Genomic DNA, 27,135 nt, shown 5'->3' with positions numbered 1-27,135 from the left:
GCAGATGTTACTACAATGTCCATTTCATGCACCAGGAGTACAAATTCCGAGGTAAGGAAGATTCACATGTGTTCTCAACCAAGAAAGGTACCCAGTTATTTCCTGTTCAAATGAAAGTGGAGCAGACTGGCACAGCGCTGTCCTAGGACTGTGACAGGAAGGGTTATCCCATTGAGGGCAGGTGTCGTGTGCAGGCCTACAGCCCTGAGCCGGGATCCCAGTGTGTGTGCGTTCCATCCCCAGCCCCTCCGGACGAGACACACTCAGCAGCCCTCCTGGTTGTGTCTAATGGACTTTATTGTTGTCCAGACCCAACACCATAGTAAAAAGGGACCTGCAAGCTCCAGGCCTGTACCATGTGTCGCCACAGCAAAAACAGGACCCATGTGAACACGTTCCCACCCTTCCCCAGACCTACTCACAGGATAAATACGTGTTACAAATCTTTTTAAAAAGAAAACAGAATAAATTAATAACTTAAGTGATTAGGCACCAACAGTGATTTGAAAAATTAAATGTCAATTTTAAACGGTAAGAGGGCCAGAAACCTAAGACTGGGCTTCTTCTAGCCCATTTTCTTTTCCCAACAAAGCAACGATTCTGTGGGAAATGATCCTAAATTTCAAGACACATGTAACCAACAAACATATAAGAACACACGCCACCAAATATCACATGACAGCCTGAATCTCCAGGGGGACCCCTCATCAGGCAGCCCACCTGGCCCCAAAGAGCTTGGTACGTTCCAGAAGGAGGGGGCTTTAGAGCTCATGCACTCAGCCTCCTTTCCCCACGTTTTGCAGAAGGGCCAGAGGGGGAAGTTCATGCCAATTTCCCTCCTGCCCGGCACTCTGTTTCCAGAGCCCTGTCACGGGTGTGGGTCAGCCGCAGCTTGGGGCCGAGGCCTTAGCCCTGTGGCAGGTAAATCCCTTGAGAACAGCTGTGCTTCTGTCCTAGGAATGGGACATATTTCAATGGTTTCGAATGTAGAAGTTACTGAAATCAATCTAGGGAGGGGACTGGGTTAATTGGCCAGCGCTCTGGGTGCCGCCTATATCCCTGGTGATCCAGACCCTCGAGAGAGAAGTCACAGAGCAGGGAGTAGCTACAGAAGAGGCCTCAGGGCCCTTCTTCACCAAGGTGGGAAGGAGACACAAGCTCCGTACCACTCCTTGCAGAGGTGGAGCTGGAAGGGGGCAAGAGCAGCTGCTACTCTGAGGAGCACCAGGCAGGACGAGGCCTGTGAGCTATGCAGGCTGACGAGGCATCCTGGGGTCTCAGTCCTTGCCAGGCCACCAGGAGAGGTGGATTCTGACCCACTGAAGGCCAAAGGACCAGTTTTTTACACTGACCAGACAGGAATATCAGACACTTGGTACTTGGGGCTTTTGAGCCAGTATCTGCTTTCAACAGGCCCATTTCCTCTTCTCTTGAACTTCCTGCCGTCTCTACTCCCGCCTCCACCCGAAGGGTTTGGGGGTTATAGGAACCAAGAACTGGAGGGAGGCCTCCTTGGTGGTTAGATTAGAACACCTCAGTCTCTCAAGACTCCCCCCCAGTTTCATTCACAACATGGCACATTCACAAAATGCTGACATTATTAGGGCACCTGGTGATCAATAGGGGAGGATGCTGGGAACTGAGGGTACCAGTACCTGGGCCCACCTGTAGCCTATGGGGGCACAGGGGTGGCGCCATTCAAAGCTCTGCCACGTGAGACCCTTTGCAGAGGGCCTTAAAGGGACACAGGGCTGGGCAGAGGGAACCACCAAATCCTGCCCAGGGTAGGCCACTGCCACCACCATTACCATTTCACCTGTGGGGACACCAAGGCATGGCCTCACTGCTTCTGAGAAGCTGGGCCCATACTCCCAAAGGTCTTCTGTTCCAAAAGCACAAGGTTCTCTAAGTCTCTCTGTCCATCTTCCTCCACCGGATCCCAGCCTTGCCTTCCTTTCCTCTAAAAATCTGACCCTTCTATCTCTAAGGCCCCTGTCAGGCACCCCCTTTTCCTAGAAACCACCTTCCCTGATCTCCACCCCCTCCCCACTCCTGCCCCCAGCACCAACCTCCTAGAGAAGGAGCCTCGATTTCTCTGCACATTATCAGCATTTTAAGTGTCTCTCATGGCCATTACCAACGTGTCCTTGTCTTTTTTCTCATCGACTCCGACCTTCTCAAATATAAAGTCCGATTAATTCCTGTGTTCTCAGTGCCTAGCCCAGACCTGGCCATAGCAGCCATTAATGAATGCTTATTGAATTGATATAACTAATACTAGGAGGAAAGGGGCTACTGTTGAGAAAATTTCTCCCAGGATGGAGTAAGGTCAGGCCGCAGCCCTGGGGTGTGTGTGTTTACACAGGCTCACAGGAGCAGAAAGGTGAGCGGTAGCCACCTCCTTAAATAGGGTGGGAAGTCTTTTTTTTGGGGTGGGGAGGAGGAAGGTCTGTTCACCCCAGGGTAGGATGAAACATTTGGTCTGCCCACGTTGCCTCTGGCCAAGAGCTTTAACATAAAAGAGCCCCCCTCCCCAGACTTAGGAGAAAAGAGCCTGGCGTGATGCCCTTCCTCCTGTCCCTGGCAAAGGCGGGCAGAGGGTGATGCTGATCTGGTGGCCTTTTAAGCCATGGGAGGAGAGGCCTGCCCTCTCCTGTCCCTGTAGCTAGGCACCTGGGATTCGACAGGGCAACAGAGGGTGACATGAGCTGAGAACACACTCTGGCCTGTCACCAGGCCACACTTGTACCTTCCTTGGGACCTGACACAAAACTCAGCCAAACGGCACAAGCTGCCGGCCACTCCCCCGCGTCATCCACTAGGCTCTGTTCCGCCCTGCTTGCTCCTTTGCCCTGCTCTGCCCGCCTCCCATCCCATCAGTCCTGGGAGCTGCCCTCGCCTGCGGCCATGCACATTGCTCCCCTGACCACCACGCCAGTCCTCACGTTCTGCTCCACCCTGCGTCTCCACGGCACTGCCCGGGGCTCACCACCAGGCCCTCCGGATGTACTCAACCACTAGCTGCGCCTCCCCTGACGCACCGCCCATCTTGCAGAAGCTCAATTGCAGCAGCGTCTTCGCTCCTGGCCTGGGCGCCGCCCTGTGTCTCCACCCAGGCCGTCCCAGGGTGGCCCCTCAGTCGTCCCACCCCCCCCCACGCACCTCCACGCCGCACACCGCGTCGCCTTCCCACAGCTCCGCTGCCCCCCCCCCCACCACGTCGGCGCTCCCACCCCACGCGCTGCATCGCCCAGCACAGTCCAAGCCTCGTGGGCGCGGCGCTCTTGGCTGGGTGGGGTCTCGGGGGAGAGGTCTACGCTCTGTCCAAGAGCGGCAGAGCCGGGCCTGTGGCCCCACAGTCCCGGGGGCCTGGCCCCGCAGGGTCTTCGTCACCCCGTCTCCTGCTCCTTGCTCTGGGTTGCCCGTCATCCTCGGTCTTCCCCTCCTGCTGTCCTCATCCTCTGCCTCTCCCACCCGGCAACAGCCGCACTGCCACTTGGCCTGAAAATGGGGGACCACCGCCCTTCTGCATCTGGGGGTCTAACTCCTTTGTCCCTCAAGACCACCTCTGACCTTCCTCCTCGACTCCTTCATCTTTTGGCGGCCTTGCCTCTCCCCTGCCAAGAAAGACAGGGCTGAAGAAGTCTGTATCCACTTTGGTCCGCTGGTCCTTGGCTCCCTGGGTCAGCGAGACGACTTGGCTTCTTCCGGGACTGGGGGAGAGGTAGCCCAGTAGCGGGAGGGACAGGGGCTGAGAGCGGTGCCCAAAGGTGAGGTGTGGAATCTGGCTCAGAGCCCCAGCGCTGCCCTCCACACGTCTGGTAGGTATTTGGGTCTAGAGGGCAGGAAGAGGCTGAAGGATGCTTTCTGGCAACAGCTCTAACTAAGGTGGGTAGAGGCACGGCCACTGCTGAGAAAAATCAAAGGTGGGCCCCGAGTGAGCCGAGGAAGCGCCTCCATCAGGCCCTCACCTCCCAGGGGAAGGGGTCAAGGTCCCTGATGTCAAGTGCTTTGAAGGCCAGAGTGGCAGAGTAGAGAGAGGGTGGGCAGGAAGGCGCGCTGGAGAGGAGAAGGGGGAGACAGACGGGGAGGCGGCGGCTCTGGAGACGCCGCCTCCTGGCCCCTCCCTGGGGCCGTGGCCCGCGCGTCACAGCTTGGCCCCCTTGGAGGGCTCCGAGGACTGCCGCACGTCTGTCCACTCCTGCATGGTGCTCTGCAGGGCCTGGGTCTTCTCCTTGTCCACTTGGACGTAGTCCACCTTCTCGTCGGAAGTGACTGATGACGTGGATGGCTGGGGGACAGCGGGGAAGTGAAGTGGCCATGAGTTATCAGTAACGCGGGGAGCGGGCGGGCGGCGCTTCCCGAGTCGTTTCCCAAGAGAGGAGGTGGGGCTCTACCTGCCTCTCTGACCTGCCTTTTCTTTCTGAAAGTGGCCTGTAAGGCCTGAACTCGCAACCGCACCATCCCTCCTGTTTGATTCAACAGCCCCTGCCCGCCGTCCCAATGTCCCAGCTCCAGGGGGGACCCAGGCCCTTCCTTGGCCTGATGGATGGCTCCAGGCTTTCACCTGCGCCTCCACCCACCTCCCTGTGGCCACTTGTCCAGGGGAAGGACTGTGCCGGGTGTCAACAAGCACCACCCACAGGGCTTTGTGTGTGGCTCGCGATGAGCACGCATAGCCACCCTGTGCGGGATGCTGTGCCGGGGCTGCTGTCTGGACTGGGCAGCTAAGTGTGCTTCCTGAGGGGGGCCTTTCCCAGGCCCGGAAGCCCTTCTGCAGGCTGCACCTGGACAGCGAGTTCTCAAAGAAGAACTCAGGACCAGGACACAGGATCCCCGAGTCTCGGCTCTGTCGTGGATTCACACGTGACCTCGAGCAGCTCGTGTCTCCGTGTGCATTCGTTGGCCCATCCGCACGACAGGGTGGGTGGGCTGACAGATGCGGTCCTACGGGCTCAGGGTAACTGTGTGCTGAGAGTGAGGGCACGTGAGCCCCCAGAGACCCAGACTACAGCACGGCCCAGTCACAGAAGCAGAGTGCTGCCAGCCTGCGCTGAAGGCAGCTGGCCTCCAGGACCCCTCCCCCAGGGCCGCCAAAGCCCGGACTGATGCCCACCCACCCGCCCGCCCGCCCCAGGCACCTTGCGGTGGGGGCTTGGGGAGCTCGGCTGGAAGTCCAGGGCCAGATAATCCACGCTGCCAGTGCTCTTCTTAGGGGCCGGACTGCTGGTGCCACTGGGAATGGGAGATGCAGACACTGGGTTTTGCTATCACAAAGGAGGGAAAGACCGTTAGTTAGTTTAGGAAACAGATGAACCCACCACTGGGAAAAAAACACCTCTGGTAGTAAGAGCAACTAACTAGCTCAATGAGTGCCGACTCTGTGCCCTGCACTGCACCGGGGACTTCTCACGTTCTTGTCTAAACCCTCACAACAATCCTGTGATGTAGGTATTATTACTGTTCTTATTTTTTAAAACGAAGATAAAACTCTGGTTCAGAGAAGTAAAGCAACTTGCCCATGGCTGCACAGCTGGTGAGCAGGGATGACTACCCCACTGTGCCTCGCTGCCTCCCTTCCAGGGCATCAGGCCGCGTCTCACCTGTGATCTCCCCGACAGACCAGCCCCCGCTTGCTGGCCCCAAGAAGGGAGCACATGTCCTTTACACACTGGACCCTGGAAAGGTTTCTGTTGCACCAGATCTGCTTCTCTGGGGCTCCCACCCACGGCCCGGAGTGGGGTCGTCACACCGCAGCAGCGTGTCCCTCCAGCCCCAGCTTCTCAGGGGTCTCAACAGAGGGGCCTCATCCCCAGGTGGCACAAAGCCCCAGTCCCTCAGCAGCTCTCAGAGGACACGCTCCAGGGTCCCGTCTCATCCAGGCATCAAGACCAACTTGTCTGGCACTTTCCTGCAGACACCTTCTAATGAGAAATGCAATAAATAGTCCTATGCTCTGTTTTTTTTTTTTGGCTGCTTTATTGATTGGTAGATTTGTTCTATTTATGCAGCAACTACCAGGTGCTGGGCAGCTACTCCCTTTGCACTGGGAATCTCAGGGGGCAGAACCCTGTGTTTATTCCCTCTGTGAGGGCCTTCACCACACTGAGTCATGCACACGTGTGTTTCCCCACCGCTGAGTGGGGTATAACACACACTCAATAGACACTTACACTCCCATACCTCCTCATGGTCATGGGAACAACGGGATAAGGAAATGAAGAGATCTTTTAGTTTTGAAAGATTTTAACAGGATAGAACAAGGAAGTTAGTTTTGAAGGCCGCTCTAGCTCTTCTCTACAGGCCCCTGATGACTATTCTGAAACACCACTTGGCCTGCTAACTCTTCTGGGGCTCCCTCCTGCCCCAGGACAAGTGCAGACTTCCCAAGACAGCATTTGGGGTCCCTCATGATCTGACTCCAGTCCAACCTCCCCACCTGCCCACTCCACCTTCACCCAGAGTTAATGACCATCACTCTCCGTGTTCCTGTCTGCACGGCCACTCCGCCTCAGCACCTCCCCTTTCCCTAGTCCGGTGTGACCGCCCATCCTGCGGGTGCATCCCTGCAGGGACACCGACCATGCCATCTGTGTTACAGTCGTGAGAGAGGCAGGCCTTCTCTGCCCCTTAAGAGAGCAGCCTCCTCGAGGGCAGGGACCACGTCTTCCTTGCCTCTGACGATGACCCCACAGTGCTGGACATGTATGTGCTCAAGACGGATTTGCAGCCGCAAACTAAATCACGAATAATGTGGGTGCCCTGAGGCCGGGGTGAATTACTGAGCCGGGAAGTGGGGAAGTGAGAGGTGGGTTCCAGGGGACCCCAGAGGACTCACCATAGGGACGTAGTTCTCTTCGCTGTCTCCCGAGTCCGTGCTGGTGATGCTCTGTGTGGAGATGGGGCGGCAGTACTGGGTGGATCCTGGGTTGAAGGAGTGGCTGTGGGGAGAAGACAGGGAGTAAACCCTGGGGCACATCCAGCCTCCCGCTGGGCCCTGGCCCTCACACCCCCAGACAGACCTCTGCCCTCCATTATCAGACTAAGATCTGATACAGAGCAGGGACAATTTTTCTCCCTCCACAGAAGAAGAAAACCAAGCCCTGAGCTACCAATAGCCATCAGCAGCAGGATGCAGCTTTCCTGGCACACAGCCTAGTGACCCATTCCATTCACCAACCTGATGGCCCTGTTCCAAGTTCCCGTGTCCACAAATAGACACTTACATGGCCCTGGACCAAGACTTGGTGACGGGTGACTTGAAGGGGAGCTCATCGATGACGGTATTGTTTCTCAGGTCAAGTGGTGTTGGCTTTGCTGCAGCAGGAACAGAAAGTCGAGTCATCAGCCGATGATGATAATGCCACACATACAAACACACGTGACACACAAGTGCATTTATGAATCATTCCTATTCATCCCAGTTGTTCAGGGGGAGACTGAAGCTCTCAGCAGGGTTACACAATCTCTGCCCATGTTGACAGGCCCTGAAGTCATGTCTTCAGATTCCAAATTTTATATTCTTCGCACCGTACCTATGGTAATCATACTTTCGGAACCTAAAGTGGGGACACAGGATGTGACAACAGACTGTTTTCCCTGGATTTGTGACTGCATATGAAAACAAGAGATGATATTTGAAACACCATAGAGAAGGCCACCATGACTGCCCCCTGCCCACCAGGACTGTGGAGCCTTCAGTGGAGGAAGGTGAACATCACAAGGTCCTGAAGGCTTCAATCCAAATGCTGAGATCTGCATTCTCTGTTGGCCAGCCCAAAGGGGGCTTATGTCTGTCCAGTGACTCTACTTCTCCCTTTGAATCCCTGCCACTGATCCAGGCCTGCAGAATGAGGTCGAGGCAGACCTGACACTTGAACTGCAGCACTTCTTCCTGGTCTAAATGCAGAGGGCACAGAGCTAACTTTACTGAACACCTGCCATGCACTAGAGTCAATGTCCTAGATGCTTTCCTTCTAACCAAACCTGGAAGGCAGGTGTGACTATCCCCACTTCACAGATAAGAAAACTGAGGCTCAGAGAATTTACATGATCTACTCAAAGTCACACACCTAGGAAGTGCTGGGTAAGGATTCCAACCCACATCTACCTGGTTTGAAAGCTCAATCCTTTCTGTTATAGCACAGTGTACCTTTTCATGGACTGCACTGTCAGTTCTCCCTTGCCCAGCCCCAGAGCTAACACAAATACCTCATCCTTGAATTACATCTCATACATTATGAAGCACTTTTAGACATATTATCTATGTCCTTCAATGTCTCTGGGAGGTACGTTTTACACTTTCCATTTCACAGATGAGAAATAAGGCACAGAGACATAGAATGATTTGTTTATAATCACGTTAGCAGGTGGCAGAGCTGGCACCTGAATCCACCCTGTTCTTCTGATTGCTGCACTCTTTCTGCTCATCAAGGCTCAAGAGCCAGTCCCTAGGGTGCCAGACCACTGGGATGAATTGTGTGTGTGTGTGTGTGTGTGTGTGTGTGTGAGAGAGAGAGAGAGACAGACAGAGAGACAGAGAGAGAGAGAGAGGGAGTGTGTGTGTGTGTGTGTGTGTGTGTGTGTGTGTGTGTGAGACAGACAGAGAGAGAGAGAGAGAGAGAGAATGTGTGTGTGTGGGGGGGGGTTGGTTTAGGCCCCAGAGGCTGCCACTTCCTTGCAAGAAAAGTTTAGGATCCACCTGATTCCTAAAGGAATGCAAACAGTCCCTGAACATTTTCCAGAGATGGACCGAGGAAACAGTGGACTTACCTTTCCGGTCAGGTTTGAGGTTGCGGTTGACAGGGGGTGGCTGGATCTCACTCCCTCGGCTGGAGCCTCGGTGCATAGGAAGGGCTGAGGTGGGGTAGCCAAGCGGGTCAAAGTGATGGGGCCCCGGGCTCATGGGGATGTAGACACTCTGGGAATTATCACCTGTTCGCTCCAAAGCCAGCAGGGTGGAGGAGCCTGGATTCATGGGCACGTAGTTGTCTTCGGAATTGGTGCTATCCGATCGGCCTACGACTGTTTTCCCTGGCTAGGAGTGAAAAGAATTACTGCTGTTACTAGTGACAGGAAACAAGCAGGGGTGAGAATTTGTACACAAGGCAAGAAAAGACTGAGTTGGGTGTGCTGCGAAGCTATAAGGCAGACCCTGGGAAAAACAAATAAGAAAGCAGAGGAGGAGACGGGAAGAAATGACGTCTGTGGGTCTCTTCTACCTTCCATGATCCCTTGGAGCTTACTTATAACTTGTGATAAATCTTTAGTATAAAATATCCACGAGGCGTTCTGAATGCCTGACCAAGCAGAGCTTTGGTTCAGGACCCTCCCTCTTCCTCAAGTCCGGACTCATCACTGGCAGGTCAGCACCTGCCACTGGCAGGGCAAGGAGCCTAAGAGAAGCCTTGGCCCTGGCAGGTGAGGTCTGGATCAGGTGTGCTTCCCAAGCCCAGCTTTCAGTGTGACCGCCAGGCTGCAGTCAGAGCTGCCACAGGGCTGTACAATGCAGCCACCCTGGCCACAGCCTTCCTTTAACTCCTGCCTTGTCTTTCCAGACATACAACTAAGCTGCTTTTGCTTCAGTTACCTGATTTCAGTCTTTCCAGTGGGCCTGAAGCCAGGCCCTAGTCAGCTTAGCTTGGCCTGACACCTTGGAGAACTGTCATCAACCCCCTCCTCAGGGCAGCCTGGGATCCTGCACTCAAACCATAATTCTGCCACTAAGCCTGACTCTGAGCACCACCCCTGCCTGGAGTCCCCTCCTCCAGGTGAGACCTCACGGTAAGGATGCTGCCTTAGAGCCACCACCCCAGCGCCTGGGTCCTCTGCATTCTGGACCCTTCCTGCTTACCCACAGTGATGAGCCTTATAGGCTAGTGCATAGTACACACATTTCTTCCAGATCAGGATACCTTCATCTTACTTTCCAAAAACTCAACCCAGGGTTCTGAACTGAGACAAGAAGCCAGGCAGGCTCCTAAGAGGGAGATGCCATCACGCTTTTGGGCTGTGTTTTTAGTTCCATGCGTGTGACCTTTAATCCACCTGAGCTGACTTAAGGACCCCTGGCTAAACCCCACTCACCAGAAAAGCGCTGACTGCATCACTCATGGACTCGGTGGATCGGCCTGCATTGTCTCCACCATGTTGGGGGTAGTCGTAGGACTCGCAGGAAGAAGCTACGACAGAGGAAGGAAGATCCATGTGCACTCACTAGAGTCAATCCCTGTGTTGACACTTCCCCACACCCTCACCAGTGTGGCTCAGAGTCTTACTGATACTCTGAAGATACTGCTCTCAACCCCTAATGATAAGGGATTGCTTCTATCATATCACTCCTCAGCTCACAAATTCCTCCCAGGCTTCTGGATGTAGCTCCAGTGTTAGCAGATGCAAAATGAAAGGAATTAATATTATTCTACTTTTTCATCAAACAGAGGAGGTTATATGCAGAGTTGGAATACTCTCAGTGGGAAATCAGCAACAACAGAATTTAATACTTCAGACAGACGTTCAGATTTTAACCAGAGGTTCAAATGTGGCTTAGAAAATATTTTGTAGATTTGATTTTAAAAGTCTGTTGGTCCACATAGGTTTGGCTCCAGTTTGGACTAGTCTTCTAAATTTATTTTTGAAATCTTTGGTTTGATTTACAAATGAATAAAAGACTGTGATTTGGACGTCTAAACCCATAATATGTTGTACTGTGGTTAACCAAGAATGTTCCACCTCCTTAGCAGAACAGTAACTTCTCTCAGGCAGGGTCTGCTAAATGCTTGCCATTGTGGGGTCCACTAATAGCCTCCAGTGCTGGAGGACAAACCAGGAAAGGTCTGGGTAGAAGATGCCTAAACCTGTGAGTATCACAGGTCCCCTGGGTGGGACTTAAGTCTCCTTGGCATGGATGACCAAGAACCAGCACACTACTGAGAACCCCTGTGCTACCTCCCTTCCCCCCGGCCTCAGCAAGGGCTCACACTGACCTCGGTGAAGTCGGCTGTTGTCCATGGCTGGGAGGGTATTGCGCCTGGGGATGGTTGCAGCGGCAGAGGCCGATCTGCTGCTATCACCGACTGGAGGCCTCTGCTGAGGGCTGCCCCATCGAGGTGTTTCTGCCTGACTTGGCTTGGGGGGCCGGGGTGGGGGGGCTACGGCCGAGTCCCCAGGAGTGGCGACTGCCATGGTGTTGTGGTTCTTGTCCAGTGTGAATGTCCTAGGGATCTGGTAGGCTGAGAGTGGGGTGGCTGGAACATCCATATTATCCACCAGGAGGTCCCCAAGCTCACGGCACAGGGTGTTGCTGGGCATCTTGAAGGTGTACACATCCTTGTTATCTGTCTCAGACCCTGTGAGGCTGCCCTTGGTGTGGCCATGGGAGGCCAGGCTCCGGGGGAGGTCGTAGGTACTGTCTCTGAATTCTGTATTGTGCCTGCTTGGCTTGGGGAGGCTGTAGAAGCCATGGACTTGACCACTGACCCCGTTGACACAGTGTCCGTTGCCCTGGGCAAGTTTCTGCACGGCCGTGTCGCTCCTCATGAGAAACGAGGCCCTGGTGCCCTGAGAGAAGCTGGCGCTCCTAAGAGACAGAAAGAAGGGGGTGCGGGGGTTAGAGGAGGCCAGGGCTGCCCACCAGCGAGGCAAGCGGGCCTGTTCAAACCCTGTGCAGCTAGGTGGTGTGGAACACACAGGCTGAGGAGGCTGGCAGGCCTGAGGGTTATCTGGGCAAGGCACGTTTTCTCTCTGAGCTTTAGTAAATGCGTCTGCGAAAATGGTGATTAAAATCATGCTTTGAAGGTTGCTTAGAAATTGGACTCCAGTGTATCTAGTAAGTATATGTTCAGTGTTAGCCTTCATCCCTTTCCCTACTCCCAAATGGCTGTGATTAGCAGAGGTTGGTCTTACCTCCCCAAATATATATCAACAAGCTAGTTATACCACACACTTGTTTATTGTTTTAAGTGCCACAAAATATACGCATTTGTATACAAAGGCTGTGAGATAGCGGAAAGAACCCTTAAGTTGGTATCAGAAAATAGCAAGTCATTTTATCTGAGTCTCAGTTTTCCCACTGTAAAACAAGTCAGCTAATGTATTGTTCTACGTTATACAGAACTATTCAAATGTAAGCCATAGATTTATTTTCCATCATATATTATGGTTCATTGAGAGGCATTTAGAGGGGAAAATATCTCTTTCCAGAAGACTAAAATTCTACAGGAAAAATGTTTTCCTGTCTGGGAACTATATTCAGGACAGAAAAGGTTTTGATTATTACTTTTTAAAAATTCATGTTTTGGGGAAATAAGATTAAAAAAGTAAAACGATCTGGGTGGGGGCGAAGGGATTTGTGCAGGTTCCATTTCCGCCACTGATACGCTCTGTGGGCTTCACCAAGTCTCCTTCCCCAAGGCAGGACCTGGTGTGTCTCAATAGCTCTTAAGGGTCCATCTGGTTCTGAAACTCCACAACCCTTTGGGTGTATTAGCGTGGTTTCCAAACTGGATTCTGTGTTCTGCGTAGGTGTCTTAGGAAATTAGAAGGTGATGTTCTGGGCAAGGAGAGATTCAGGTCCGCTTTTCTCTTACAGTATGATTCTTCATAGGATTCCATTTGGGGGAAATAAAGGAATCGCTATTCTAGAACTATCATTTAGTGGTGATTCTCAGCTGTTTGGAGGCTATATGCCTCTTTAAGAATCTGATAAAAAGCTCTTGGCACTTCTCACCAGAATAAGGCAAGTCTCACATACATACAAACTTGCATGCTATCTTTAAGGGGGGTGGGCAGCTCTTAACCCACCGAGGCCAATCCATGGAACATCCGTCTTATACAAGCTCTCTCAGCTCATGGGGAGCTTGTTATTTGTGGATGTGGCCACCAGATGGTGATAGAAAATAAGGCCCATCAGCTTAGAAAGAGGAAGGGAAACAGGTGTCTAAGCAGCCAAGCTCTCTCTTATGTAAACTTGCATCCTGGATGGCTAGGACTTCCATTTCAGTCCCCAAACCTTCCACGGCCCTCCTCTCTGGTCCTCCGTATTCTCTCTCCCTTCCTATTTCATTCCACACACATAACCAAGGCGACAGGCATGGCCTAGATCATTGAACATCCAGCCTTTAGATAACGAAGTGCCTGGAGCCGAGGACCAGGGAGCCAATGGTAGACATAAGTGTTCACGTTGTTCACATCTGTCCGTTTGTCTTTGGTGCCTTTCATTTTGTCTTTTGGAATTTCCAATGCTGGTGGATGCCCCATCTGGATTTGTTCATTTAAAAAACATTTACTGATGTCCTACTTTCCACCTGGGACAGGCACAATGGATACAGAGAAGCCTCCTGCCCTGGGGGAGGGGGCACAGTGGTAGAGGAGTTGACATGTAGGCGAATCTTAATTTTTTTAAAATAAATTTATTTATTTATTTTTGGCTGCATCGGGTCTTCGTTGCTGCGTGCGGGCTTTTCTCTAGTTGTGGCGAGCGGGGGCTACTCTTTATTGTGGTGCGTGGGCTTCTCATTGAGGTGGCTTCTATTGTTGCGGAGCATGGGCTCTAGGCACGCAGCCTGCAGTAGTTGTGGCTCGCGGGCTCTAGAGCGCAGGCTCAGTAGTTGTGGCGCACGGGCTTAGCTGCTCCGCGGCATGTGGGATCTTCCCAGACCAGGGATCGAACCCATGTCCCCTGCATTGGCAGGCGGATCCTTAACCATTGCGCCACCAGGGAAGTCCCTTTGCGTGCAAATCTTATAATCAAGCCAGTGAGTAAGCGGCTGTTGACAGATTTATACCAACCCTCCCTGGTGGTGGTGGTACAGAAAGTCAGGGGAGGCTTCTCCAAAGATGTCACCTCTGACTGACTCTGGCAACTGGCCTGGCATAAGGCAAGAGAAGGGAAAAGGTGTTCCAGTTAGAGGGACACAGAAGTAGAACACAATCTGGCAAGTTCAAGGAACCGCAAGCTGCTCAGGCTGGAGCAAGTGCCTTAGGAGGCTGAGCTGCGAGATGACCGTGGAGGGGCCAGGCCTGGGCTGATGAGAATGGGAGTCCTTGAAAGATTTTAAGGTGGTACAGGGGCGGGGAGAGCATTGCAGGTATACTGCAGTCACCTTAAACATATGCAAGAGTGAACTCATCATCTTCCTCCTGACTCTCCAGTTTGGGAAAGGCACCAGCCACTCAAGCCGAAACCTGGAGTTACCTTATGATTTCTCACTCAATAATCACATCAGGTCCTATTGAATCCACCCCAATTCAGGTCCTCCTGATTTTCTTCTGCAATAACGAAAGGGGTAATAACTCATCTCCCGACCATACCATCAGCCTAGGACCTCTCTGATCCTCTTTATCCCGCTCACATTTACTTTCTTAACTTCCCAGCTTAACCATTTTCAAAACTGCCTCAATGCCTTTAGGACCGAGTCATATTCCAACACCAACTCACCTCTCCAACCTCTCCTCCCCAGGTCCCCTTCCCACTCTGGGGTCTACTCAGTCAACTGCCCAGGTGTTCCCGTATGCCCCAGGCAGTCAGGCCTCCGTGCCTTGTTGTGTTGTTTGCTCTGTCTGGAAGGCCTCTTACTCCAGTCTGGCAAGCTCATACTCAGCTCAAATGGCACATCTTCTGAAGCTGTGTCTTACATCCTCTACCCCCCAGCACAAGCAATCACTTGCTCAACTCTGTTCTTGGAGCAGGCAGCAATTGTTATCTGTTACGCACCATTGTTACTTATCTCCTCCATCAGACTGTGATTTCCTTGAAGAAAGAAGAAACTGTGTCTTATTCATTTCTCTCATCTGCACCGGGATCAGTGCTTGTCACATAGTAAATAGTGAATAAATGTTTGTTGAATAAACAAGCAAATGAATGTATAAATAAACAAACAAATAAAGAAAAGCGTTGGTGCTGCCATGCCCTTTCCTGAGCTTGGCTAGAACCCTCTGGAGCAGCAGACTGAAACTCCTCCTCTTCAGAACACATGAGCTCATGTCCCAACCTCCCGCTGTAGTGGCATCTCCTCTCCAGTCACAGAACTACTCGCTCATCCCTAAACACACTCCCTGAGCTCCAGCCCTGGGCTTGCATAATTTACCTTTCTCTGGAATGTTTCCCTGATGCATCAAAATCTTACACAAAGTGCCAAAGAAGCCTTTTTGCTCCACAATGGTGCTTTAGGTCCTCTAAGTCTCCTTGTCACTTTACTCACCACTCCTCCTTTGCTCCCACAGCACTCTGCTTCCATCACGACACTCATCTTGTGTGAAATGTATTTGGGTCTGTGTCTTTCCACTTCTACCTGACCCTGTGCTTCTAGAAGGCAGGGCACCATATCCTGTCCCCTGGCATAGTTCCTGGCATGTGGTAGATGATACCGATGCACGCTGAGGGGGACTGACCATTACTTCAAGAATCAGGTGAAAGGAGTTGAACAAGGGAAACAAACTTGCCCAAAGGTATACACTTGGATGGTAGCAGAACTGGTTCCAGCACCCAGGTCCCTGGACTCCCTGCCCAAAACCCACATGGCTATAGTGCGCTCCCTTTGGACAAGAATCCAGAGGGGGAATTCTGAGCACTTAGAAGTCCTGCGGTCTTTACTGCTTTCATGTAGACCTTTACGGAGCCCTGTGCCACCATGATGTGCTGAGCTGCTTTCTGGGACAGATACCTGGAAGCAGTGGATTTGGAGAAAGGTTTCTCTTCCAGGGCTCTGGGCTGACAGAGGCCTCATAAAATGAGCACACTACTGCGCCAGGCACATCACATGTGATGTAGCTTTTAATCCTCCTGACAGTTCTGAGAGACAGGTATTACCCTCACACATCCGGTGAGAAAAACAATAAATGGCAGACATGGTGCCAGAAGATACTCGAACACAAGTGTATAAGGGAGCTCCCTGGGGGCAGAGAGAAGTTTGGGAGAAAATGCTCCCCCAAGTCCAGCAGCTTTTCCTTTCCATTCCTGGCTCCCAGCTGCTCCCAGAGCCCCAGGTGGATGGGGCCATCGCACCACCTCTTGTACATGCTTTGGTTTTAATATCAACCCAAACCTCTCTCTTGGCTCTCAGGAATGCTTTCCTAGTTTTTCCCAGCCACTTTATTTTGCACTTGTTCTTTTGGACATTTTCTCATGTTATGTAACATACTACACCACAATTTCACTCCTTCCACTCTACAAGATGCCAAGTACCTTATAACAATAAAGGGCCAATTTAATTTTTTTTCTGCTATTTTTTTAAGTTGGAGTATAATTGAATGCTTGTAAGTAAATTAGCCACTATTTAGAGTTCTGTACCTGTCACGGGCAATCCTAAGGGGTCATTTGGACCATCCTTCTGTATCTGACTCATTCCAAATGGATCCTTCCTGTGAGGGAAGAAAACTCAGAAAATTCTGTCCCACAATCTCTAAGAGGTGAGGTGATCTTCGTATCTCAAACTCTTCTGGCTGCAATATTGAGCCTGTCTTCTCTCTCTGGTTACAGAGAAAAGATGTATATGTGAAATTAAATGAAGGTAAAAGCTGTATAGGTAAAAAGGTAAAAGCCTTTGGTCAATCAAAGCCACTGGGAGAATGAGCCTTAGAAATGATTAATCACAGGTAAGTTCTCCATTGACATTTCTGATTTTACTTTTTACCCCCTATCTTTCTGTAGAATAGTGCTTGCTGCAGGGTCAGTGATGCTTTCATTCTGGAATTTTGTTACTTGAAATTTCACTTCCCTCAACCCTCACCAGAATTATGGCTTTCCAGGGCATGTGACCCACCACACACCACAACACATCACATGTTACAGGTTTAACAGCCTCCTTGAAATAAGAAGACAGAGATTGGCTAGAATCTAGCTAGAGGGCAAAAATAAATCTAGTGAAACTAATTTGTTTTAAAAAACAAAAAAGATTCTGCTTGGGCTTCCCTGGCGGCGCAGTGCTTGAGAGTTTGCCTGCCAATGCAGGGGACACGGGTTCGTGCCCCGGTCCGGGAGGGTCCCACGTGCCGCAGAGCGGCTGGGCCCGTGAGCCATGGCCGCTGGGCCTGCGCGTCCGGAGCCTGTGCTCCACAACGGGAGAGGCCACAGTGGTGGGAGGCCCGTGTACTGCAAAAAAAAAAAAAAAAAAAAGATTCTGCTTGTCATGACAGTGTCATTCAAAACTCCTTCCATTGGCAATAGTTACTATTCTGAATTATTAGTTATTTTAGCTCAGTGGAAGAGCTGGAGGTTGAGGACGGAAGTCATTTAAACCAGAATACATACTATCTGGTACCTGAAGAAATATTAGTGGCTAGTAGTATAGTAAGAGTAATAATAAAAAAGTCATGGTTTTATCTCTAAGATGTTTCATTTGTTGTAACTGTATATCAGGATCCCTCATAAATGTAGAAGGGGATAGATAGAAGGCTCATATTATTGGCCTCAGTAAATACTATTTCACTACAATAATCAGGCATATTTATGTCTATGCTAGGCAGAGATGAATGAGCTGGTTCTCTCTCAAAGTCCCTACTCAAAAGTAACCCTGTAAGATTATTTTGGAGATCAAATGAGGTAACTAACATAAAAGTGCTTTGTAAACTGTAAAGCATTATTCCTTTTTCCAGAGTACCTAGTGTGTAATGTGAATGTCAGAAGCAGTGCATGGATAAAGCCCATCCACATACTTTGACAGCACTTGGCATTGCTAGTCTTTTTTGTTTTCGCCATTCCAGGAGAGACGAAGCAAAACCTCACTGAGGTTTTAATTTGCATTTCCCTGATGTTTCAGCATCTTTTCATGAGCTTATTGGTCATTCTTATATCTATTTTTTTGTGTGAAGTGTCTGTTCAAATCTTTTGCCCATTTTTTTTTTTGCGGTATGCAGTCCTCTCACTGTTGTGGCCTCTCCCGTTGCAGAGCACAGGCTCCGGACGCGCAGGCTCAGCAGCCATGGCTCACGGGCCTAGCCGCTCCGCGGCACGTGGGATCTTCCCGGACTGGGGCACGAACCCGTGTCCCCTGCATCGGCAGACGGACTCTCAACCACTGCGCCACCAGGGAAGCCCTTATTTGAATATTTGACAGAATTAACCAGTAAACCACCTAGCTCTCTAGGTATTTACCCAAGAGATATGAAACAAATGTCCATACAAGATTTGTTAGTGACTGTTTATGTACAAATGCATCTTAATTTGTAATACCTGAAACTGGAAACGACGCAACTGCCCATCAACATGTGACTGGATAAGTAAGTTGTGATATAAAGATACATTGAATTACTCCTCAGCAATAAACAGGAAAAACTAATGATGCATGCAACATGAATGAATACCAAAAGCATTATGCTGATTGAAAGAAGTCAGAAAAAATAGTGATACTCTATGATTCCATTCAAGTAAAATTCCAAAAAATGAAAACTAATGTAGTGACAGAAAGACTGTCAGTGGTTTCTGAGGAATATGGTAGAAGGAAGGACACATTACAAAGGGGCATGAGGACATTTTATATATATGGCATTGACTGTACTTCTATTACCCTTCAAAAATTGTAAAAAAAAAAAAAAAGGGGGGGGGGAATCCTAGAATTGAAAAATGAATTAAAAAAAACTATCCAAGGGCTTCCCTGGTGGCGCAGTGGTTGAGAGTCCGCCTGCTGATGCAGGGGACACGGGTTCATGCCCCGGTCTGGGAAGATCCCACATGCTGCGGAGCAGCTGGGCCCGTGAGCCATGGCCGCTGAGCCTGCGCGTCCGGAGCCTGTGCTCCGCAACGGGAGAGGCCACAACAGTGAGAGGCCCACATACCGCAAAAAAAAAAAAAAAAAAAAAAAAACAACTATCCAAACTGTGTACGGAAAGGAAAAAGGATACAAAAAAAAAAAAAAAAAAAGAATAGTATCGGTGACATGTAGGTAAGTTTCAAGTGGTCTAGCATATGAGTAACTGAAGTTTCATATGAGCCTCAAAGGAAAGGAGAGACAAAATGGGGCAGAAGAAATACAGGTAGAAATTTTGCTGGACTGGATCAAAAATATCAACACACAGAATCAGACAGGCAAGTGAACCCCAAACATAGTAAATATAAAGAAAAACACACATTAGGAATATCGCAGTCAAACTGCTGAAAAAAAATAAAGAAAAAAACTTAAATCAGTCAGAGGCCCAAACAGCCAAAACAATCTTGAAAAAGAAGAACAAAGTTAAAGGTCTCACACTTCCTGATTTCAAAACTTATTATAAAACTACAGTAACTAAAGCAGTGTGGTACTGGTATAAAGATGGACATATAGACAAAGGGAACAGAATACAGAGTCCAGAAATAAACCCTCAATGATTTTCAATAAAGATGCTAAGACCATGGGAAAGATCTTTTCCACAGCAAAGTATAGTCTTTTCAACAAACAGTTTTGGGAAAATTAGATATACACATGCAGAAAAATGAAGTTGGATCTTTACCTTATACTGTATGCAAAACTTAATGCAAAATGGATCAAAGACCTAAATGCAAGAGCTAAAATAATAAAACTCTTAGAAGACAACAGGGGAAAATCTTCTTGAAATTGGATTTGGCCATGATTTCTTATGTATGAAATAAAAAACACAGGTGACAAAAGTAAAAAGAGATAAATTGTATTACATCAAAATTAAAACCATTTCTGTGCATCAAAGGACACAATCAACAGAGTGAAAAGGCAGTCTTTAGAATGGGGAAACTATTTGCAAATCATTTATCTCATAAGGGGTAAATGTCCACAATATATAAAGAACTTTTACAACTCAATAATAACAAAAGAATCTGATAATAAATGGGCAAAGGACCTGAGTAGACATTTCTCCAAAAATGATACACCAATTGGCAACAAATACCCAAAAAGATGCTGACTATCACTGATCATTAGGGAAATGCAAATGAAAACTACAATGAGATGTTACCTCACACCCATTAGGACGGCTACTATCAAAAGACCAGAAAATAACAAGTGTTGGCAAGAAGGTGGAGAAACTAGAACCCTTGTGCACTGTTGTAAAATGGTGTAACCACTATGGAAAACAGTATGGCAATTCCTCAAAAAGTGACAATAGAATTACCATATGACCCAGCAATTCTACTTCTGGGTATATACCTCAAATAACTGAAAGCAGAGTCCTGAAGAGTATTTATAAACCCATGTTAGCAGCAGCGTTATTCACAATAGCCAAAAGGTGGAAGTAACCCAAGGGTCTAACAATGGATGAACAGATAAACAAAATGTGGAATATACATGTAATGAAATATTTATTCAGCCTTAAAAGGGAAGAAAATCCTGACACATGCCACAACACAGATGAACCTTGAGGACTGCATAAAAAGACAACTACTGTATGATTCCACTTAAATGAGTTACCTAGAGAAGTCAAATTCATACAGATAAGTAGAATGGAGGTTGTCAGGGGCTGGGGGAAGGTGAAATGGGGAGTTGTTTAAGAGTGGGGAGTTTAAATTTTGAGAGATGAAAAGAGTTCTAGAGATTGGTTGCATAACAATGTGAAAGCGCTTAATACTACCGAACTGTACACTTAAAAATGGTTAAGATGGGGCTTCCCTGGTGGTGCAGTGGTTGAGAGTCCACCTGCCGATGCAGTGGACACGGGTTCGTGCCCCGGTCCGAGAAGATCCCACATGCTGTGGAGCGGCTAGGCCCATGAGCCATGGCTGCTGAGCCTGTGCGTCCGGAGCCTATGCTCCGCAACGGGAGAGGTCACAACAGTGAGAGGCCCACATACCGCAAAAAAAAAAAAAAAAAAAAAAGGTTAAGATGGTATATTTTATATTATGTGTATTTTACCACAATTTTTTTTTTAAAGAAAGAGAAAAAAAAATCATTCAGAGGAAGAAAGATACTTTACATACAGGAGAATAAGAATAAAAAGAACAGCTGACCTGTCATCGGAAACAATGAAGGTCAGAAGACTATAGAATGGCATCCTTTAGAATGCTGAAATAAAAACATCATTCCAGAATTTTATACCCAGCAAAAATATCTCTAAAAAATAAAGGTGAAATAAAGGTATTTCCACATAAATGAAAGCTGGGAAAATCTGTTACCAGGGACTCACATGGCAAGAAATGGTAAAGGAAGAGCTCTTCCTTTACCAGAAATAAAAACAGATAAAAACCCCACTAGATAATGTTTAATATTTGCTTTCAGCACTCATATGTATTTTAAAGTTAGGAGGGAAAAAATAGTCTTTTATAATTATGCAGATATTTACTATTTCTGCTGCTGTTTCTTCATTCCTGATCTTAGTTTTCTTCTGGTACTTCTTTGCTTTAGCCTTATTATTTCTTTAAATCAGATCTCTTGGAAATTCTCTTATTTACCTTTCATCTTAGAGTGTCTTAATTTTGTTTTCATTCCTGAAGGAATACTTTTGCAGAATATAGCCTTCTGGGTTGATAAGAGTTTCTTTTTCTTTCCATTAATTTCAAGTGTGTTTTCCTTTATCATATGGAATACCGTTATAAAATGGGCTTTTAAATCTGTGTGTAGTAGTTTCAACATAGTTATATTGGGGTTGGCATCTGTGCTCTCCCTTGAGAATTAGTTTGCTGGCTCTCTGTAAGCTGAGAAATTTTGGATTATATTCTGAATGTTGTGATACTATGTTGTGTAGACTCTGGGTTCTTTTATCATCCTCTGCAGAATGTTGTTTTTGTTTTTCCAGGCAATCAATATGGTCAGGTTCAACCTGTAACTTCTGTTTCTCCTCTGTGTGTGGTAGTGAAAATCTCAGTTTAGTTCACAAAGCTCTTGTTATGCTGATTTGAGTCTGTCTCACACATGGGTAGCTCAAGGTGAGCCTGCCACTTGTGTGGGTTTATACCCAGAATTAGGAATTCCCTTCACTAGCTCTCTCCACACTGGGTTACTCCACTCCTTTCCAGTCCCCAAAGGGCTCCTTTTCTGGTTCCTCTAACCAGACAGATGAGGTTTCTATTAGAGTTTCAGCAGTCTGCCCCACTGTGCTGCTTTGTGATGGAGCCCACTCTCAGGACAGATCCACCAGAGACAGAAAATTTACCTGTGTACTCACATCTCCAAGTTTTGCTCCCCTCCATAATCTGCTTCCTTTCTTTCACTTTACAGAGTCTTCGGGTAATTATATTTTGTCCAGAGTTTTTATCTGTAATTAGTGGGAGGGACAGAAGCCTGTGGTGGCTTCTGCCACCATAGCGGAACTGGAACTCCTAAGTTCTTTTTCAAAGTTTCTATCTCTTTCCTAAATTTCACCATCTCTTTACTCATTATCCACCTCCTGTTCCCACCACAGATTAAAGCAAGTAACACAACTATTTTAAAGTCTTTGTATGCTAGCTCCAAAAACTGGGTTGATTTTAACTTGTTTCTACGACCTGAGTTCTCTAGCACTATAGGTCATCTTTTACAGTTTCTTCAGATGTCCAGCAATTTCTCATTGTATACTGAACATTTGGGATGATATGTTATAGAAATTTCCTTCATAGCAAAAGCCATGTAAATTGAATCTCGCTAAACGTGGGTCCCTTTTTTTTTGGTCCCTTGTCTTAAGAGTCAAATCAGTCCTGCTTTTTGATTGCTCTTCAGTGCCTTTGACAGGATTTTAAAATGTTTTGTCCAGAGTTTATAATTGTTACAGTATGTTTAGTATCATGCATGCTATTCCACCATTACCAGGAACTACATAATCCTTCTAGACTGAAGAAAACTTCCTTCCCACCCTCCTTTCCTGCTTGGAATTCTACAAACACTGTTTGAACTATTTTTTAAAATCTCCCTGAGATCCTGCTCATCACCCTCTCACTCCCACACCCACACAAGTAAAAACAAAGACACAGAGAAAAGCAGAACTTGATCAAGGCCCCACAGTTAAGCTGCGTCCCCAGCTGTAGATAAATTCTGTCTCATCTATTATGTTACCTCCATAACACAGATTTGTTCAAATATTTATTATGCACCTACTATGTGCCCCGAGTCCTGTCCCAAAGGACAGTAACATATTAACATAAAAATCCATAATATGAGGTAGAAAGTTCCAATTACTGTGAGAAAGATCATCAAAAACTGCTACGGGAATTCAGAGAAAAATGAATTCCAGCTAGGAAGATTTAAAAGAGGTTTTACAGAGGAGGTGAGGGTACAGAGAGTGGGCCCCAGCTGCTAATTCAAGCAGAGACATTTATATATGTGTTCACTGTTGCTTTAGCAGTATCATGGGACTGGAGGTGGTGGCAGTTGTTAATACTATATAAAGCCTTCCACTTAAAGTATGATCTGCAGTCTGCACTGACATCATCTGCAGTTTTGCAGAAAGGCAGGATCTCAGGACCCACCCCAGGCCCACTGAATCAGAATCAGCATTTCAGCAAGATTCTCAGGTATTTCATATGCACATTAATGTTTGAGAGGCACTAATATAAAGTGCTGTGTCTTTCACTAGAATTATGACTGTAAGACCTCGCATTCTCTACTACCAGGCAATCCTAGATGTAGTAGAAGGGGAGGCGGCACAGGAGAGCATCTGGCAATATGTCCTGAGCACCTCCTACCGCCTGGCTACCTTAGGTATATTTTGCCATTTTATGCTCGTTAAGTAAACCTTTGAATTAATTATTCCCACTCTGCAGATAAGGAAATTGAAGGTCAAAAAGGCTCAATATGTGGTCCAAGGTCACAAAGAGGTGGCCAAACCTGAATTTGAACCTGTAACTGACTGATTGCAAAATACTTTTCACTCTGTAAAATACTTTTCATTCTACTATACTGTCTCTGGTCTGTGCTTCAGGAGAATCAGGTACTAACTAGTTCAGTGATCTTGGTTAATTCATTCTACCTTTTTAGAACTCAGCCCTTCATGTGTATGTTGATGGAAGTCGACTGAACTAGTGAAAGATCACAAATGAATCAACGCTGCTTCAGGAAAATGGGTTTTTCAGGCAGACTTAAAATTGAGTGTTAGGAGGTTCTGTTGCATGAAAATGACTCAGAAAACCATAACCAGAACAGCACAGTGTAGAGAAAAGAATACAGGATCAGAAAGGAGAAATCTGGGTTCTAGTCCTATCTCTCTCATTTATTAGTTGTGTGTCTCAGTTTCTTCATCCATGAAATGGAGATAAATGATCTACCCTGGCGATCTCTCAGTGTGTTTAACTGGTTTAAGTGAGATTATGCACGAAAATACTCTGTGACATGATTTATTAATACAGCCAGTTCTCTAATTGCCTTAATTTTCATAACACAAATTAGATATTTCTAAATTAATTCATTAAGTAACATGATTTACAATCTGCTGGCCATGGTAGAATTGGGAACCAGCTCTGGCAAAGCCCACCAGCTCTGCACTTTTGTTCACCCTAACAATGGGAATAAAAGGTAATAAAAATATGTACAGGCTCTGTACCTGTTAGAGTTGAGGGTGTTAGAAAAACAAAAACTTATTCCAGAGCAGGGAGTCCTTGCTCTAGAACTTTCTGTGATGATGAAAATGTTTTATATCTATATTACCCAGTATGGTATCCACTAGACATGTGTGGCTACTGAGTACTTGAGATATGGCTAGTATAACTGAGGAAATTAAATGTAAATTTTATTTAATTTTAACTGATTCAAAGTTAAATAGCCACATGTGGAGAGTGGCTGCCATATGGAACTGTAGCTCTAGAGCAAAAGTGAGATAAGGATTTGTTCAACAATGTTAAGGTTTTATAGTTACACTCTTAGGGCCAACAAGTGCACTGACTTTGTTTTTTCCAATTCTGAAACTCTAGTTCTTAATGCCTTTTTTCCAAATTAAACCAAAAATTTTTATAGCATGATTTCTGATAATGGGAAGCTTCTTTGGAATCTAATTATCATTGTATAGCAACGTAGATGATACCAAGAAAATGTGAAGGTTGCTTAAGCAAAAACAATGATGTTTTGTTTTATAATTATATATTTGCCCACCTGGAAAGATAAAATAGTTTACTCTTACGTATTTAAAATTAAAAAGCAGAGTCTGGGGGCTTCCCTGATGGCGCAGTGGTTGGGAGTCCGCCTGCCGATGCAGGGGACACGGGTTCGTGCCCCGGTCCGGGAAGATCCCACATGCCGCGGAGCGGCTGGGCCCGTGAGCCATGGCCACTGGGCCTGTGCGTCCGGAGCCTGTGCTCCACAACGGGAGAGGCCACAGCAATGAGAGGCTCGTGTACCGCAAAAAAAAAAAAAAAAAAAAAAAAAAAAAAAGCAGAGTCTGAAAAGTACTAGGCCCTGCGAGTGGTCGCTCAACCAACTACTGCTTGCCTACCTTGCATTTTCTGCTCTCCGGCTTATGCACTGGTGCAAGTAGAGATACTCCTGAGGTGCACTGGTGGACAAGGAGGGCTGCAAGTGGTTCGACACCGAGGGTTCAAAGGTAAACAAGGTTGGCTGGCTGGAGTGCGATGGGGCTGAGGATTTTCGTTCTCGGAGAAGGTGCTGATTGGAGCTGCTGAGCTCAGCTGGAGAAGAGCGGGGGCCGTGACTGGCTGAGGAAATGTTCCTCAGGGAGTCTGTGAAAAGGAGAAAGAGCTCTTTGAATGGTAAAGGAAGGGAAGGTGTCCTTATCCCAGACTGGGTTGTCAGACGAAGAGAAAATACTAAGAGCAGAGGCAATGGTCCAGCCGCAGCATTCTCTTCCTCATGCCCCTGCCCCGGCTCTGCCCTCCCAGAGAGCAGGGCTGTGGCTTCCAGGCTCTGGACCTCCATACTGCTCCTGCAGGCGACTCCCTATCACAGCCTGGGCAGTATCTGCCCCACTTCCAGGAGGTGTGCCTACTCGAGGTCCAGAAGTGCGACTCTAGCTCGCGAGCAAGGCCAGCCTCTGGGGAGGTGAGTGCCACAGCCTTCCCTCTCTTTGGTGGCTCCTGCTCTCATCATCTCCCGCAAAGCTAAGCTGGCTGTGTTAAATGAAGCTTTGCTTCCTGAAGACTTACTTACTGAGTCCCTGGACTGGGTGTTACTGTACTAATGACAAAAGCACATGTAATTGGAACGGTCCCTTAAGACTGGTCCCAGCTCCTCCCGCCTGCCCTTCCAAGTCCTCTGAGGACGATGTTCCCCACATCTTGTACTCACCACTCTGCATCTATTGGTCTTTTTTCTCTGAACTCTTATCTTAAACTCTCGTCTGTTGTGTTAGAAAGGAAGTGAGGTATTAAAGACAGATAATAGTTTAGAGTAATACCCCCAGCCAAGGGCATTATTCATTTGGCTGGCTCTCTAAGCTTAGTCCAAATTCCTTAGCACAACATACAAGGCCTTTCACAGTCTGACCTATTTCCTGCTTCCCAACTCCCATACCCCAGGCATATGAAAGCTTCATCAGTCTGTGAATGCGCCAGCCCCTTTTATGATTCTTTGTTTTGGCCTATGCTGTTCCTTCTGCCTGGATTTCACTTCTTCTCCTCTGGCACTCACACACAGACTTTAAGACCCTACACGGATATCACATTCTCTCTGAAACCTTCGTGGACTTGGCCATTCTTCTGGGTGCTAACAGCATGTGGCCCATGCTTCATTATATCCACTGTCACCCTGCTTCCTTGCCTCGCCCATGGGTTTCTAAGAACAGTGACTGATGATGTTACCCCTACAGTGCCAGCATTTACCTAATAAACCCCAGGTACATACAAAGTTCTGAGTCTGACTTTGCAGAATAAGCAAAAATACTCATTCAGCATACAATAATTCCAACAGTGAAACTTTTTGTTCAAAAGAAAGATTTAAAGATGTAATTTCTGGCAACGTGATAGCTAGTGGGAGGTAATGTTTTAGTGGTGATGATGGTGGCTTTCTATGGTTATTCAAAGCACTTCAGAGGGGACATAGTTCTGCTTCCACTCCCTGTTATCTGACCTATTTTAGTACCCTTCTCATGGCCCTGGGCAGGATCACCAGCTCATGGATGCTCTACAGCATTAATGACTCTCCCGTCTTTTCTGCTGCTGGGCAAGACAACTTCTGCCAGCGTACAGCAGGCAAAGCCACAGGCCTCCGGGGAAAAACTGTTCCATTGACAGCTGTATTGACCTCCAAAATGAATTCCCATTACAGGTCTCATAGTGAACTGGATGTTTGTTAACAGAATCAATGGCTTCATTACTCCATTAGACCTGCAAGATGAACTCTC

The 27,135-nt window shown here is 47.8% G+C and overlaps 1 protein-coding gene across 1 annotated transcript in view; it reads right to left on the bottom strand.

Annotated features, from left to right (window-relative positions):
* Positions 1 to 4,147: 4,147 nt before the first annotated feature.
* GAB2 (GRB2 associated binding protein 2) overlaps positions 4,148 to 27,135 on the bottom strand; it is a gene marked incomplete at both ends in the record, with an annotated part of 168,351 nt that continues 145,363 nt past the window's right edge. The window contains 8 exons of the mRNA XM_079709493.1: positions 4,148 to 4,291; positions 5,142 to 5,267; positions 6,839 to 6,941; positions 7,227 to 7,317; positions 8,773 to 9,037; positions 10,087 to 10,181; positions 10,986 to 11,578; positions 25,273 to 25,516. Of these exons, the coding sequence (XP_079565619.1) occupies positions 4,148 to 4,291; positions 5,142 to 5,267; positions 6,839 to 6,941; positions 7,227 to 7,317; positions 8,773 to 9,037; positions 10,087 to 10,181; positions 10,986 to 11,578; positions 25,273 to 25,516 (1,661 nt within the window). The remainder of the gene's footprint in view (positions 4,292 to 5,141; positions 5,268 to 6,838; positions 6,942 to 7,226; positions 7,318 to 8,772; positions 9,038 to 10,086; positions 10,182 to 10,985; positions 11,579 to 25,272; positions 25,517 to 27,135) is intronic.

Source organism: Hyperoodon ampullatus (genome assembly GCF_949752795.1).
Source record: "Hyperoodon ampullatus genome assembly, chromosome: 7".
NCBI lineage: Eukaryota > Metazoa > Chordata > Mammalia > Artiodactyla > Ziphiidae > Hyperoodon > Hyperoodon ampullatus.
The sequence above is the reverse complement of the archived record's forward strand: the minus strand, read 5'-3'. Positions and strand labels throughout refer to the sequence as shown.